This window comes from Amphiura filiformis, chromosome 9 (genome assembly GCF_039555335.1).
Source record: "Amphiura filiformis chromosome 9, Afil_fr2py, whole genome shotgun sequence".
NCBI classification, from domain to species: domain Eukaryota; kingdom Metazoa; phylum Echinodermata; class Ophiuroidea; order Amphilepidida; family Amphiuridae; genus Amphiura; species Amphiura filiformis.
This window is the reverse complement of record NC_092636.1, coordinates 56,891,563-56,908,921: the sequence shown is the minus strand read 5'-3', so window position 1 is coordinate 56,908,921 and position 17,359 is coordinate 56,891,563. Positions and strand designations below refer to the sequence as shown.

Here is a 17,359-nt window from a genome sequence, read left to right as displayed (position 1 = left end):
TGCATCATCGAATGTGTGCGGAAGTGGCCGTTTTGTTTTGATGACAACATCATGTGATGCTGTGAGGTTGGGGAGGTCTGGTGACAGCTCAGTTTTGTAGTGATTTGTGGATGCGAGTAGCATAGCATAGTATCAGTGAAAGCTAATTATTAATGTGGTGTTTGTGTACATGTGTATACTGAGGCCAGCTAGTAAATACAAAGCTTGACTAGTTCGCAACAACGCAAACTTAAAAAACGGGGCAAAACAGATATTGTCATATTATATCGATTATTGGAAAAAACTTGGTCGTTCACAAACACTTGTTAAGAGGGCCTGATGCAAAAGGGGGGGCCTTAAAAGTTTTGACCAGGGGTAGCGTTATCGGGGGTGAATGACCCCCTAAATTTAAAAAATATAAATTTTTCACCCTCTATATTGGGAATATGTGCAAGCTCGGGGGTGAACTCTGACCCTCTACTTTTGGACCCCTGACTACACTGCAAAATATTTTTCACCCCCGAGATTTAATTTTCACCCCATGTATTTGGATTTTCTGCAAGCTCGGGAGTGAAAAACACGGGAAAACAACCCCCGACTTTCGGGCCTTAATGCTACCCCAGGATGCTACCCCTGGTTTTGACCCTCCTATTGGGAACAAGCCATTTTTTGGCAATTTTCCTATGGGATTTTGTTTTATTTCGCACTTGATGGGGGGGCACATGCCCCTATGACGCTACGCCTCTGATTGGGGGGGGGCTGAAAAAAATTGACCACAAATTTTCCTGGGAAAATTGAGTTCGTATGCTTTTCTATGGGGTTGACCCATAATTTTCATGTCAAAAGGGGGGCCCTGAAATTTTGAGATATGAAAAGGGGCCCCGAAAAATTTTCATGATGAAATTTTTTTGCATATATCAGCCCCCCCTAACAAGTGTTTGTGAACGGTACCTAGGTTCCCTGTACACCCATCGAATGTGTGTCATCGATCCATGTAGGTTCCCTGTAGGCTGTACTAGACCTGACCTGAGTGACTGATGATATGACCTGAGCAAAAGCCACCCTAAATTGGATCATTTTAAAAATAAATCTACAGTACCGTACAGCATATTTATGTACAAGGATCATTGACATTGATGGGGGTGGGTTTAAAAGGTCAGGGTTGTGTTTACAGACTTTGTGGGTCTGGGATGGGTGATTATCTAGGCCTATTCTTAACTCTTGAATTTGCAGCACACAATAATTATATTTATAAAAATACACTATCGAGGCTACCAGTACCAAATTTAAGCTCGGGGGGGGGTCACTCTCACACAAAAGTGCTACCCACCCGCGTCCGACCACCTCTGAAATGCACCCTTAAAGCCATATTATAACATTTGCTGAGGAGAACGCCTCAAAAAAAATGTTAAATTAAGGTTTTTACACGATTGTAATGTACTTTAGTAAACAAAGATTCTCTGCAAAAATCAAGACTTTAGGTGCTGTAGTTTAGTCAAAATCCGAGATTTTGAATAAACCGCCGAAACTGGCGTTTTATTATTACGATAGAAATATTACGCGTATGCGATGTCAACACAGTACTACGTACACGGCGTGTGGGACACACACACACACACACACACGCCAGAGGGTCGTACCATATTGATATATACAATGTATATTACAACCGCCGGAGTAACATGCATATTGGCGCTAGTTGTAAATTCAGATTTTCTTTGCTTTACCTCACTTGTTCGGCTCAAAATTAAAAGGGGACATATCTGACAGTAAATGCTAATATTTTATTGAAAATGAATACTAATCTATTTTTAAAGAAATGTTATACCGTAATTAATGGCTTTAATGGCGAATTTACACATAACCAAATTGCACCCCTTAATGGCGAAACACATGCAAAATCCTACCCTAAATGGCGTAGCACATGCAAAAACCATACCCTAAATGGCATCAACTGAGAAATATCTAATTTATACCCTAAGTGGCGTAAACAGGAAAATGAGCTAATTTGATACCCAATGTGTCTTTTTGTTGTTGCAGACCTAGAAAACATGCACAAAGGTAACAAGAATCAATTAAAAAGTGGTGATTTTTATCAAATTAGTGCAAACTCACTCAAACAATAATATTAATAACCCTAAACGTCTAAGGATTTGGCTGAAAAAGGACCCCTAAATGGCGATGCCTTCTGAAAAAGTACCCCTTTTTCAAAAAGACGTCAACGACGCTGTATGGTGAAAAACATACCCTTTTAGACGCTTTTCATGGACGCGGGTGCGTAGCAAGTCAAGTAGCGAGTGACCCTCCCCCCAGATTTAAGCTATCATTTTTCAGTGATGTTCGTTTTTTGCAACGCATGTTTTAAAAATAATTTAGTTAAACTTGATCTTCAGCTTCTTATCATTGTGATGTTATTCATGGGTCTGTAGTGGTCATTAATGCAAAGACTTGAAGGTGTGCTAGTTTAATATTTTCAGTTGATGTAGATGTTTGAATTTGGTCAGATGAAAGTTACTTCCTACTTCAATGATATCTTTTTAGCAAAGATTGCCTATTTTGAACAGTGATTTTTTAAAGCAACATTTGATGAGATCATCACCCACCATGATCACTCTGCCAGCGCCGTACTAACGCTGTTACTTATCTATTCGGCGAGGATGAGTCATCCTATTGGGGGACCGACCATGATGGTGGGGAGCACAAGCCATTATTCAACAATTTCCTAGCATTGAATTTTCTACATTTTCAGACTGTTGGGGGTCGGGGGGGGGGGGAGGATCACAAGCCCCATCAATGGCATTTATTTCCTCGGGATGGGGTGGGGACTGTTGTTGGCTGCTACATGTTTTATAATATTTAGTTGAACTAGGAATAAATAACGGACTCATTTTAAAAGTGGAGTTAATTTCAAATCATCCCCAAGTCACATGGTTAACATTCCTAAACCATGTGACTTGGAGATGATTTGAAGAGACCTCCACTTGAGTTGATTATGATATTTATTACTAGGTATTTAAAAAGAGATACATGTACATGTAGCAGGCTAGCAGCCGACAAGTGCATATGGATGTACACAAATGCCTATTTAAATGGAGCGCCTGATTTTGAGAAGATGGTGATTTGCTTGCAACCTAAGTCAGTTTAATTGAATTGCATAATGTGAAGTACAATCATCGTTTTGCATCGGAAAATGTTGTAAAGAATATACAAATGTATGTGTCCTTCACTTTTTCATACTTTTTACACTGTTTACACATAAATGATATAAATTGAGTCATATCATGAATTATTGGCACATCATTTGTGAAGGGGACATGTTTGTTGGCAATTGTCTAAGGCTCTTGCTGAAAATTGTACATGTAAGCTCCCCAGACCTAGGCACTGAGAGCCATTACGGGCCGCTGGGCCGGGCCAGGGTATGAACACATAATCAGGCATTTTTTGCTGTCTAAATTGGGGGTGGGGTAATAAAATTCTTGACTTTTTCTCTTTTCATTTTAAACAACAACTTGTTTCAACTATATTGCTATTTGCTATTAATTAATACAGAACCTTTTCTTGACTTTTTACTGGCTCCCTAAACGTGCAGCTCCAGGCCCCTAATACCCAGGATCCGGGGTAACACACCACCTCCCCCTTTTCACGGCGGAAGTACTAAAGCTCCCACCCAAATAACTTTGTGTCTAGCACCAGTACATTGTATGTTCCCAGCACATTTTTTTAAAATCCAAAATAAAATATACACCCGAAACAAGATAAAGGGGTGCTGCAATAATTATGTGTACCCCCCGGGCGGCGAATCATAGGGGAGGCAAAGATTTTTGGCAGGCCAAAAGGGGGGGCAATCATTTTTTGGCAGGTCAAAAGGGGGGCCCAAGCGATTTTTGGCAGGTCGAAAGTCCATTTATGTCCGCTTTCTTTCCATTTAAAAAGAAAATGGGTCAATTCCGCGCAGGGCAAAAATGATGGTTTTGTTCAAATTTCTAAATTCATTTGCTGTAATGGGGGATCAGTATATATTGACACCCCCCCCCCCGGGTGATTTGCCCCAGGTCCCCCTCAAATGTGAAAGTATTACTCCACTGCTTAGTGTTCATACTGTGACTTCATAAAGCTTCCAAGATAAGGGCTCTGGTATGAACGTTTCCACAGTAGTTTTTGTGGGACATGAGACCACATCAGACATATCAAATTAAATTCTGAATACGAGGAATGTCCTTCTGATATCAAATTTTTGTTTGTTTGTATTAGTACAAATTTGATGACAAATTATTAAAATTTGATATTTTTAAAATTGTTAATATTTAACAGTCCTCGAAATAAACTTTCTAAATCTAATGATTATGTACTTAAAGTGTATGAAGCCGGGATGAAAAGCAGACGATCAATTGAAATTTTGACCTTTCGTACATGGATAATTTCCCCCAAAACACCAAAAAAAAGTGTACTATATCGTGAATTTCAAAAGATCAAAATTACTTTCATATATCAGAAGGACATTCTTCGTATTCGGAATGCAATTCGATATTATGTCTGATGTACTCTCATGTCCCACAGAAAATACTGTCCATACGTTCATACCCCAGCCCTTAAAACCAAATGACAGGCATGGTAGCTTTGACACAATAATAGCTCTAGCTTTGTGATGGCAGGATGACATTTGAATGAGACAAGAATCTCTTGCATGTAAGTGCATAATAATAACAAAGCACTTACAACCTTCTTGAATTCAACATCAAAATAATCTCAGGAGTCTGTCAGGTGTAGTCAGTTCCTAATCTAATCCTGAATTGAATAGTGTTTACTACTTTGTATTCAAATTGAGTGGAATCAGTATGGTCATGAATGGTGAATTATGCATCATATCAAAGCAAATACTTTCCCCTGTGTATAATGCTGTAGTCTGCAACTGCTTAATAATAATAACTAGAGCTACTGTGGCTCACGAGCCACGAATGTCAGGCGATGACTTCTGATTGACCTCATTTGACCTTTGACCTCGGGTAAACGTGAGTTGACTACTCATGCTATCTCAAATCAAGGATAATTTGTATCACATTTAAGCCCAATCGGGCCTATTTTAACATTTGACCTCATTTGACCTTTCCTGTCCTGTAACCTTGGATGACCTTTACTCCCCAAGTGTCAGGGATCATTTCCGCAAGTTGTTACAGCCTGATCGGAGCAATATTTATTTTGACCTGACCTTTGACCTCAGATGACCTTTATGGTTTCATACTCCCCAAGTGTCGGGGATCATTTTCCCTAAGTTACAGCCCAATCGGAGCAACTTTAAATTTGACCTGACCTTTGACCTTGCATGACCTTTTTAGTTTTATACTCATGAAGTGTCAGAAATTGGTTTCCCTGAGTTACAGGCCAATCGGAGCAACTTTAGTGTAGGCAGTTGCGGTCCATCGATGCACCGACTAACATTCGGTTTATTTTCCCCACCGACACCGCCGGTGGTTCAAAATTCTATGCACCGCATGCACCGAGAATTTCAATGGTGCATAAACACCGAAAAATGTACCGGTTGTTTTTTCATTTTATCGATGTTTTGCGCTATTTTCAGACAAGTACTTACTTCATAATTAGATCAAAAGTCACGCTAATGTGTGGAGAGTTTATAAAATCAATACACTAAAGTCGCAAACCATTCAACAATCCATGGCTTAACCCAATGCACGCCGCAATCGATAAACATCCAATGCATGGTTTATTTACCCATACACACGTACGCCGTGGCCGTGATGAACAGTGCCAATTCGACTTCCTGTGAACGACCTGACCGCAGTGTGAAGGCTAAAAACATGTGTTCAACTGGTCGGAACCAGTTCCCGGTGGTTCCTGGTGAGTGTTTAGAGCATCCTATTATGCATGTTATGTACAGATCTAACAAAATAACAAAGTTCGATATCAGCGAAAAGTTGAATAATCATTTTTTTCTTTTGATCGGTAGATTGGGTAAAATTAATTTCTGCCGACGGGTTAAAAAAATAAAAATGTTAAGAAATATATTAAAATGCTTGCGTCTGTTATTTACGTTCTTATTTATTCAAGTTGCAATATCGAATTAATAAACATTATTTTATACGCCTATTTACGATTTCTTTTATTATTTCAAATCAGAAAATAATAACTACATGTGCTTCCTTTTTGCATTAATATATGTAGTAGATGCAATAAAATTTCTTAAGTCTATTGACACGTTTATTTATTTATTTTTAAACTATTTAGTAAGGTTACTTGTTACTTTTTTTTTTTTTTCAATGTTAAAGCTTATACTTTTTACTGGCCTAGATGTTTTATATTATTACTATTATTAGGCCTATTATTATTTTTATAATTTTACTTTATTAGACCTATCTTTATTGAGTTTATTCTTTAACTTTTAATATAACGACAATTACAAATACGATTGCCGGTATGCATGATTTATATGATTTTACTGGTAATTTTAGGATAAAAACGGTTTTTGTGCCCAGTTATGTTCAATGTAAGCAGATAAAATAAATATATTCGTAATTGTCACATTGAGACGCATTCGGTAGATAATTAAACTTATTTTTATACATCTTCATATGTTAATTAAGAACAAAAAACTAGACCCAAACTAGCACAAAATTATTGGAAATGCACATTTTGTGGACACTTGCTCCGATTGCTCATAGTGCAAACAACCAATAAGCGTAGGCCTTTAACGGACCAATCAGTTTCCGGGAAACTCAAGGGCCTTAATTGTTCTCGTGAATCTTCTCCGCGGTATTTAAACCCTTACAGATACACGCTATATATCACTCTTTTGAGCAACTCGTTAATAAGTAGTCAGCATCAGCATCTAAATACGGAATTTATATTTATATATATCGTCGTCGCATATTGGATTTAATTTTTACTATTCATCTTTGGAATTCGAATTGATTCTTGCTTTGGATTTGAACGTTTACCGCTTTATCATCTTGTCATCATGCCTAGCCTCGTGTGGACTTACTTCAAGAAAAATGCTGATGGCTTGTCTGCACAGTGCCAGTTGTGTGGAAATAGTATTAAAAACAAGGGCAGCAACACTTCCAATTTGCTAGGACATCTAAGAAATCGTCATGCACCTCAGCACTCGCTAATCTCCTCGAAGAAGAAGCCCGCGTATTCTGCACCCGATTCATCATCATCATCATCTAGGCCTGCGGGGTCTCAGCAAGCAACATTGGCAGCCGCGATTGAGCGAAGTAGGAAATTGACGCCCGGTGAAAAACGTTATGAAGAGATAACCGACGCCGTTTCTTTTTATCTTGCGAAGGATGGACAGGCCTTCAATTCGGTGCAGAGACCTGGATTTAAGCACTTGATGCGTGTTATGGATCCGCGGTACCAACTCCCGGTCAAGTCTACTTTCAGTCGTCGGACGGCAAAGCTATATGACACCACAAGGACATCTGTGCTTGAAGAACTTAGTAACATTGACTTCTTTGCGTCTACCACTGACATGTGGTCAAGTCATGGTATGACGCCATATATTGGGTACACCGTGCATTGGGTTGATGAAGCGTGGAGATTGAGATCGCGAAGCCTTGGAACTAGGTATGTGCCTGAGGATCATACTGCGGCGAACTTATCAGTTTGTATGACTGACCTGCTTGATCATTGGGGACTTGATGTAGATAAGCAGGTGGCAATGACGACAGATAATGGAGCGAACATTGTAAAGGCCTGCAGGGACCTCGACTGGAAGGGGGTCACCTGCTTCGGACATAATTTGCATCTGGCCATAACAACAACCATCAGCAAGGATGACCGGCTACGTCGCGCGGTGGCTATTTGCTCTAAGGCGACCGCAGCATTCAGCATGAGTTTTAAGCGTAAACGTGAATTGGAGAAGGTGCAACTCCGCCAGCAAGAAGAACTTGACGCACAAGAGGCAACTCCTCGAGCACCAGTTAAACTGGCTGTGGTAAGTTTGTTTTTTGTATCTCTTTAACAATATCATAATTGTGTTTTTTACTGTTTCAGATGAAAGATGGTTGCCTATCTTGACATTTTGACCATCTTGAATAATTTGAAGGCATTGTTGCCTTGTGCAGCTGAATTGACGTCGAGCCATTATGTTAATACACGATCATTAATGTTCAACATGTTTAACGATAAACTCCGTGATCCTTCCGACTGTCATTTACATAATTATGCAATGCCGTTAACATAATGAAAATAAACCTTTTTGTAATGTCATGACCCATGTAAAATGTTGAAAACTTTGATTTATATAATATACTGAAAGATAACAAGATATTCAATTTTTTTTTCATTTACAAATTGCCATATCTTATTTCGTTCTTGTTTTTCCATTACAGGCTTGTCCTACAAGATGGGGATCGATGGCCCGCATGATAGATCGCTTTCTGAAGGCCCGTCAGTCGGTGACTACTGTGCTGCAAGGCAACCGCGACACTGCCCATTTGGTACCGAAGTGGCAAGACATTGATGTGTTGGAAGCGTTGAACAAGGCAATTACTCCACTCGCCACGTTTACTGACATTCTGTCAGGTGACTCGTATATTACCATTTCGGCGTTGAAGGCCGTTCTACATAGACTAGCCAAATTTGAATTACACCCTGCTACCACCGATGAACAGCTTACCATAGACATAAAGCAAGAGATTCTGACTAAACTTCAAGCCAGGTTCGTCGGCGACGAAGAGAAAGAGTTGCTGATCAACACAACAAGTTTTTTGGACCCTCGATACAAGGTGAGGGTTGTTTCTTTTAATAAAAACATTTGAATTTAACTCTTAATATCTCTTTCTTTCCAGTTATGTGATGGACTGCCTGGTGCATATAAATCTTTAAAGAAAAAGCTTAGGCTTTTATTTTTGAGGAGAAAATGGATTAATGCATATGCATGAGCAGCTTGTAACTCTTATTGACTGTTAAATTTTTAAGTTGTTATGATGAATATGAATAAACGAAAGGATTCGTTAAGATAACGTTAAATAACCAGTTTCTTTCCTTTTCTTTCTTTCTTTATTATTAATTTCAGACTGACTTTCTGACCCAGGGGGACGAGCTAGCTCACGTAAAAGCAGGCCTTTTGGATCAAGCTCACGAGTTGAACTTCGACGACGATGAAGAGGAGGAGATTGCCGACGTGCGTGAACCACCAAAGAAGGCGATGAAGACCTTGGCGGAGCTCACAGTACTACAGACACCCCAAACACCCGCATCTGCCGGTGCATCTCCAAGGGATCGCCTACAAAAAGAACTTGACATGTACACGAAATTCCCAAACGCAACAGCCAAAGAAGATCCACTGGACTGGTGGCGCGTGAACTGCAAAACCTTCCCTGCTCAGCCAGTTCGCGAAGAAATACCTTTGCATCCAAGCCAGCAGTTCGGCATCTGAGCGCCTCTTCAGCAAGGCGGGGCAAGTCATTACACCGCAACGTGCACAGATGAAGCCAGAGAAAGCGGACATGTGCGTCTTTCTACGAGATAACCTGTAGACCATGTAGACAAATCGCAAGAACTTGGAACTTTGTTAATTATTTGGATTATATTTATGCATTTGAACTGCATGTTGTGGACTCATAGGCCCTATATATTTCTTCAAGATTGGGACTATAATATTAATGAATAATGATTTGATTTGAACTGCTTCGAGTGGACTCATATATTTAATTTTGTTGAAAATGTAAATGAATTGGATTATGTAAAGAATAATGATTGCATTTTACTTTAATGATTGGATAACTTCAAAGCGACTTTAATCTTTTATGAGATAATTATTACCATTCAATTCTTGGTCGATAATGCACTTCAGTATAATAATAGATTATGCAACTGTGAATAACTTGTGGATTTACTGTCGGAAGCTCATTGCGCATGACAATGGAATTGTGAACGCACATGGAAATGGAATATATCAATAATGCATTTATATATAATTATTACTCGTCTTAATTATTTTACTTTGTATTTATAGGCCGCCCAAGCTCATTATGAATATGTAGGCCTATGTCACATGGGATATGACAATGGGACTATGAATATATCAATATGTATTATTTACTCTTAATTGTGTTACTCAGTGTTTGTAGGCCGCCCACGCTTTTTTTAAAGCGACAAGAAATGAAGAAAATTATAAGTTTGAATATTTTATTTGATGATTATGAAATATGGTTGTTTCTTTAATTGATTTATTAAACATTTGTTAATGCGTTTTATTGAACTCATTTTTCCTTTGGTATTTTGAAGATTTGTATTTTGAAGGCTGTAAATAGTTTTTACAACATTTTATTGTTTAAGTTTGTAACTCTGTAAATTGTTTGTACATTTTATTTAACTCATTTTCGTTTGGTATTTTGAAGAGAAAGACTGTAAATAGTTTGTACATTTTACATTCATGATTCAGATATAATGCCGGCCATCTTGTAAAATATAACCATGGAAGAAAGAGATAAGTAAACAACCAAACACATGTGCGCGCTTTTGTGATTTTCGAATTTCCATTTCTATTTATATCTCACCACGACACGTGCTATAAAATCCCCAGGTATGTACATACACCATAATACATACACGCCGCGCCTCGGTCGCCAATAAACTCGCCATGTGCTTTTTAATTTATGCATCTGTAATACTGCCCATGCGCACTACGATCAGAAATCCAGGTGGCACGTCTCTCCCGTCATCGCCATGTGCTTGTTAATTTATGCAAAGGATAGGAAAATCACAGGCGTGGGAATTTCAGATCATATTGCGCTTGGACAGTTATTTTATTAACCCAGTGACAGTTATTTATAGAATGTATATGAATGAATATCGCTCTTGGCAGCTGGGGGGGGGGGCGGGGTTAAATTTCAGGAGGTGGGGGTGGGGCAACAAATTTTGATCAAAATTGGCGCAAAAAGTTTTAATGTTCGTTATTTTGGGTTTTCACTGGGGGCCAAGAATTCTGATGGATGGGTGGGGGGGGGGATTGAGTCGCTGGCGGTAATGTATTTTTCATACATCATCATATTAAACGCGTGTCAGTTGACATTTCAGAAAATGCGTGTTTTTTAGTGAATTTTGCTTAATTATGATCTAGTAAAAAGTGTAAATTTTCGTAATTTTGGGTTAAAAGTTTTACTGGGAGCCAAGAATTCTGATGGGGGGTCGCTGGCAGTAATTTTTTTTCATACATCATCATAAACGCATGTAGCAGTATCAGTTGACATTTCAGAAAATTCGTGTTTTTAGTGAATTTTGCTTATAAATTATTCCGTGTACGAAAAAGGGAAATGATGCATGATATGATGACATGTATTTTGATATTATTTTGTGCTTAAATTGATAATAATTAAATATAATTGATTCTGAAAAACAGTTTTCATTCCAACTTATTTTTTGCTTGGTGTTATCTTTTATATTTGCTTATATTTCATTGATTTGTAGGCCATAATTGTATTGCTTTTAATTTATTATAAATTGTGTTTGTTTGTTTGATTGAGAAAAAAACGTGCAATAGTTACATAACACCTGTTGTTTGTGTCAATTACTCTGGCCCGACCGCGCCTCTTTTCTTGGAAATTAGGAGGATAAACACAGTCCCCATGACAACGAGCGCCGCTGTACGGTTCCTCTGTACCCATAATATTTTGACTGAATGAAAACATGACCTACTTAGTATTCAATTTTGCGGTAAAGCTTGTACCAGTAACACAATCAAATTTAATGGGCTGTGCAATAATTATGAGCCCGGGGAGGGGGAAATAATTTGGGGGAAGCAATTTTGGCCAGCCGGGGGAGTTTTAATTTTGGCACGCATTCATTGGTGCCTTTTAAATAAAACGCTCTAAAAAGGCTTAGGAAAACAGTACGGAAACACTTTGATTAAATTTTCCTGCTCGCTGCATCATGCACTCACAACATATGTCTAGACCAATATAAGGTTTGCAAATTGGGATCCCAAAATTTTGGCATGTGTAAAGTGGGGGGGGGGCGATTTTTGGCGGGCCGTTCGGAAATTTTATCCTCCCCGGGGGCCCATCATTATTGCACAGCCCCTTATAAACAACGGTAATGGTCATGCGCAACAACCGGAATACTGAGCGGGTCGCGGGTTTTCCCCAGCAATTTCAGAGTTCACTTGTCACATTCCAATGGTGCGGATCGTTTCAGGATATGGGCAGGTTTTAAATCGGGAATAAAAAACGAATGATTAGCCTATTGACTAGAATACTTCGTTGACCGTTCAGTGTTTTAATCAGTTGTGGATTTACTGGATTTATGCTTGGATTCTATCTTGCATTTTATGGATATATTATAGGCCTACTTGTAATGCAAGATGTAACAAAATGACGTAGTTTTTTTTTCTAACTCCATGACAACAGAAATGAAAGGTAGGTAAATCATTATTTAATCTGTTCAACATCGACATGTAGGCCCAATTGATAAATTAATAACAAGTATAACAATTCCAAACCACATTCAATCACGTCATGAATGCATGATGATGATGATTTAAGTACACCCGCGCCGCCCGATTACCATTATTTTGCACTTTTATATGAAAATATAATTAACCTTTTCAATGCTAAATCGGGTGTTTATTACGTAAAAAGCGGTGAATTCAACGACTTCATGACTCGTTAGTAGCTATTATATTGTTTTGATTCCTCCCGAAACGGCATTTATTAATCATTTATTTGATCTGTTAAGCGTACAAAAAGAAAGAACACGCTAGTTTTCTTTATAAGGCATCATCATGGGAAGTGAAACACCGACTTTACGGTTGATGCATAGGGGAAAAATATGATATTTGTCACTTTTAACACGTTCATATCATAAGGAAATTTCGCCGCTCTCTGCCCACACGCAATTTCGGTGTAGTCGGTTTATTCGGTGTTTTTTTCACGGTGTCGGTTGTCGGTGTTTTTTCATGCACCGCAACAGCCTACTTTAAATTTGACCTAACCTTTGACCTCAGTTGACCTTTGCGGTTTTATACTCCTCAAGTGTCAGGGATCATTTACCCCGAGTTACAGCCCAATCGAAGCAACTTACAATTTGACCTGACCTTTGACCTCACACGACCTTTGCGGTTTTATACTCCCCAATTGTCAGGGATCATTTTCCGAAGTTACAGCCCTATCAGAGCAACTTTAAATTTGACCTGACCTTTGACCTCACATGACCTTTGCGGTTTCATACTCCCCAATTGCCAGGGATCATTTTTTCCAAGTTACAGCCCGATCGCAGCAACTTTAAATTTGACCTGACCTTTGACCTCGCATGACCTTTGTGGTTTCATACTCCCCAATTGTCAGGGATCATTTTCCTGAAGTTACAGCACTATCGGAGCAACTTTAAATTTGACCTGACCTTTGACCTCACATGACCTTTGCGGTTACATACTCCCCAAGTGTCAGGGATCATTTCCCCAGAGTTACTGCAAGATCGGAGCAGCTGTAACATTTGACCTTGGATGACCATAGCTGATGTTTCATGATCCCCTTATGATTATTATATATAAGTTTTAGCCCAATCGGACAAATTTCAAAATTTGCCCCCCCCCACAAACCCGAGTACTGGTATTCACCATTATTGCTATATAGCATTTACCATATAGCCTTAATGTGTATGTATTGATTTTCATAAATGCATCATGGGAAGGAATATAATTTGACCACCATCCCCACCGCACAAGCAACTATATAGCATTTATCACATACCTTTAGTGTGTATTTTCATAAATGCATCATGGGATAGCATCATTTCCAAACCTTTAGTGTGTATTTTCATAAATGCATCATGGGATAGCATAATTTCCAAACCTAACAACTCTTACCTCTTTTATTATCAAAATAGCAGCACAATATTTACTGTTAATTTTCCTGGTAACTTAAAACCACACCAGTAGACATGCCCAAGCATGCACCGAAACTATATGCTTATCTCTTGTTATCAAATAGCTGTTTCCCTGCACAAGGTTGCTGCCTCTAATGATAGCTGCTTCATTACATTTCACGCAAATATTTTCACAAAATGACCCTATTAAGCCTTACATGAACTTTGACCCCAATCTGTGGTACAACTTATTTGAAGCTTGGGCCAGCGGTTCTTGCTGACCATGTTTGGTGGTCATAGCATGTCATTTAAAGGAGCAGTAGCATTTTTAAGATTTTCACAAAATGACCCCTAATAACCCTTACATGACCTTTGACCCCTATCTGTGTAGAAGTTATATTAAGCTTGGGTCAGTGCTTCTTGTGGCCAAGTTTGGTCAACATTGGTCCAAGCGTCTGGCACTAGTAGCAATTTTTGGTTCTACTAAAGAAGAAAGAAAGAAAGAAAGAAAGAAAGAAGAAGATTTAGGAGCTTCACAGTATATCAGGCGGATAAATCCGCCTGACATAATAATAATGACGATTTAATATAGCGCCGGTATCCGCCTTTCGACGCTCAATGGCGCTTGACACAACAAGTTCAAAAGATCTGAGAAAAATATATTGCAACATGGTGACACAGTTCATAATAAAAAGAGTCAAATACTAAAATAGTCACTCTTTGAATGCCTCATTGTATAGATGGGTCTTAAGTCCAGATTTGAAAGTTGCGATATTGTCACATGTTCTTAGTGCTACAGGCAGTGTGTTCCATAGTTTAGGTGCACCAACTTGAAGGATCTGTCTCCCCAAAGGGTTCTTGTACTGAAGCTCCAGCAGGCGTCCCACTGTCCGTTGATCTCAATCCAGATTTAGCCGGAGTGAAAGCATCAACTAGATCACTCAAGTAGAGGGGTGCCTGACCATGCATGCATTTGAACAAGATCAAACAAACTTTGTAAGACACTCGTTGTTTAACAGGTAACCAATGTAAGTCCGCTAACACAGGTGTGATGTGGTCAGACTTTTTGGTGTAAGTTATGATGCGTGCAGCCATGTTTTGTAGTCTCTGGAGCCTATTAAGTTGCTTATCTGGCAGACCATTTAGGAGAGCATTATTTCCATCAATTCTTGATGTCACAAAAGCATGAGTGAGAGTTTCTGCTGCATCTCTGGTCAAATATTTGCATACACTTCCAATGTTGCGCAGTGATAAACAAGCAGCTTTGGACATGGCCGTGATCTGATTCTCCATAGTCAATGAAGTGTCAAACATAACACCCAGATTTCTTATGTCAGTGGATGGTTCAATATATGAAGAACCAACCCTAATGTGCGGAATGTTGACTTTCTCCAATTGCTGTCTTGAGCCAATGATTATAAATTCAGTTTTAGAGTCATTTAACTTCAAGCAGTTGCTTCCTTTCCACCCGCTAACATCGTCAATGCAGTTCTCAAGTTTGGCAAGGCCTGCATCAACAGCTTCTTGAGTAGGCTCAACAGATATATATAATTGGCTATCATCAGCATAGAAATGATAGTCTACCTCATGCTTGCTTATAACATCACCTAAGGGCAGAGTGTAAATTGGAAATAATGCTGGTCCAACACATGAACCTTGCGGTAGGCCATAATCCAATGCAGCAGTGTCCGAAGTCTGGTCATTAATACAAACTAACTGGCTCCTGTTAGATAAGTAACTTTGAAACCAGTTAAGTGCGGTGCTATCAATTCCAAGTCTCTCTTTCATGCGCAACAGAAGTATTCTGTGGTCTACAGTATCAAATGCTGCAGAAAGGTCAAGGAGCACAAGCAGCGTAATTTTGGTCTTGTCCATTGCACGTAGAAAATCATTTTGCACTTTCGTAACAAAGCAGTTTCCGTTACTATGGAATGCGCGTAAGCTGATTGATACTTTTCATTCAGATTATGAATTTGAAGAAATGATGATAGCCTAGCTAGTGCGACATCGTTCAATAGTCTTTCCAAGGAAAGTCAGATTAGATACAGGCCTGTAATTTTTGAAGACATTCTGATCCAGGTTCTGTTTCTTGATCAGTGGGCGTACATGTGCGACTTTTAAAATGTCAGGAAAGGTTCCTTCTTTAAGAGAACAGTTTGTAATCTTGGTGATAAGTGGCACAGTGGCAGCAGAAGCTTTCTTGAGGAGTGTGGTTGGAATGGGATCGAGTTCACACGAAGTAGAGGGAGATTTGAAAATAATCTCTGAAACCTCATCCTCAGTTGCTGGCGCGAATGTTGTCAAGCTGTGAAAAACAGGTCGTACATCCTCACAGGACCAATCATCGGCAAGCTCAAACCCTTTGCGAATGGTTCTTATTTTCTCTGTAAAATAGTCACAGAACTGATTAGCTAGACTCTTATCAGAAGTAGCATCAGGAAGCGGGGAGACTTGACGGCGATGAAGTAGTTGATCGGCGATTTGGAAGAGACGCTTCTGATCCTTTGCATTTTCAATCAACAAATTGTTGTAGTAATGTTGCTTTGCTTTCCTTACAAGAGCATTAACATGTTGCTTTTGCCTTGTGTAAAGTTGGTGATCAATTTCCAGCGAGATTTCCTCCATTTGTTCTCAAGTTGACGCCGCTTTTTCTTTTCTTTGAGGATTTCAGAGTTATACCATGAAGTATTTGGACGAACTTTTACAGAGCGAGTTTTTGAAGGCGCGTGTTTATCAAGGATACCTTGTAGTGTGTCATTATATTTCTCAACTTGTTGGTTCACATCACAATCAGAAAGGGTGTTGATAAGGTCAGAATCATTAATGTCCTTGCAAAAGGTGACAATGTCTATACTCTTCAAATTTCTAGCAGTGATAAGTTTTGTTGCGACTGGTGGCTTTTAGGAAAAGTTTGCACAAAATTGCAAAGTGGTCAGGTGTATCTCCGATGCCATCTACAACCTTCAGATCAGAGAAGATGACAGGATCTGATTGGCGGGTGATTAGTAGATCAAGTGTGTTGCCATCCCTATGAGTAGGAACATGAATGTGTTGCTCTAAATTACTTGCTTCCAGAAGGCTTGCAAATGATTTCGCTTCACAGTCAGTAGGCTTATTAACATGGATATTAAAATCTCCGGCAAAGATGACAGTGCTATTGCTGATCAAATATTCATCAACAAGTGATGAAAATTCCTCAAGGAATATGCCAAACGCGCATCCAGTAGATTTAGGTTGAGGACGATAGATTATAACTAGGCAAAGAGATGTAGAGCTGCTGGTAATTTCTACACACAGCGATTCAAATGATGTGAAGTTCAATTCGCTGTTTAAGACACGTACATTCAATCCAGATTTATAAACTAACGCTACACCTCCTCCACGTTTGGAACCTGGTCTTGGACAGTGGGTAAATTTGTAACCATCTGGAGTGATATTTCCAATGACTGATTGGTTCTCTGGTTTGATCCAGGATTCACAGAGTGCAATAATTTCAAGATTATTGTCAATAACAAAGTCTACAAATTCAGTAGTCTTATTTCTGACAGATCTAGTA

At 39.1% G+C, this 17,359-nt stretch overlaps 2 protein-coding genes across 2 annotated transcripts in view; both read left to right on the top strand.

Annotated features, from left to right (window-relative positions):
* The window catches only part of LOC140161214 (type-1 angiotensin II receptor-associated protein-like), a 51,919-nt gene that overhangs the window by 206 nt on the left and 34,354 nt on the right, over positions 1 to 17,359 (top strand). The gene's annotated exons all lie outside the window — the stretch shown is intronic.
* On the top strand, positions 6,432 to 10,808 carry LOC140161213 (E3 SUMO-protein ligase ZBED1-like). The gene is given in 4 exon segments (XM_072184665.1): positions 6,432 to 7,930; positions 8,328 to 8,723; positions 9,014 to 9,318; positions 9,320 to 10,808. Coding segments are annotated over 4 exon segments (1,839 nt in total). The 5' UTR covers positions 6,432 to 6,949; the 3' UTR covers positions 9,477 to 10,808.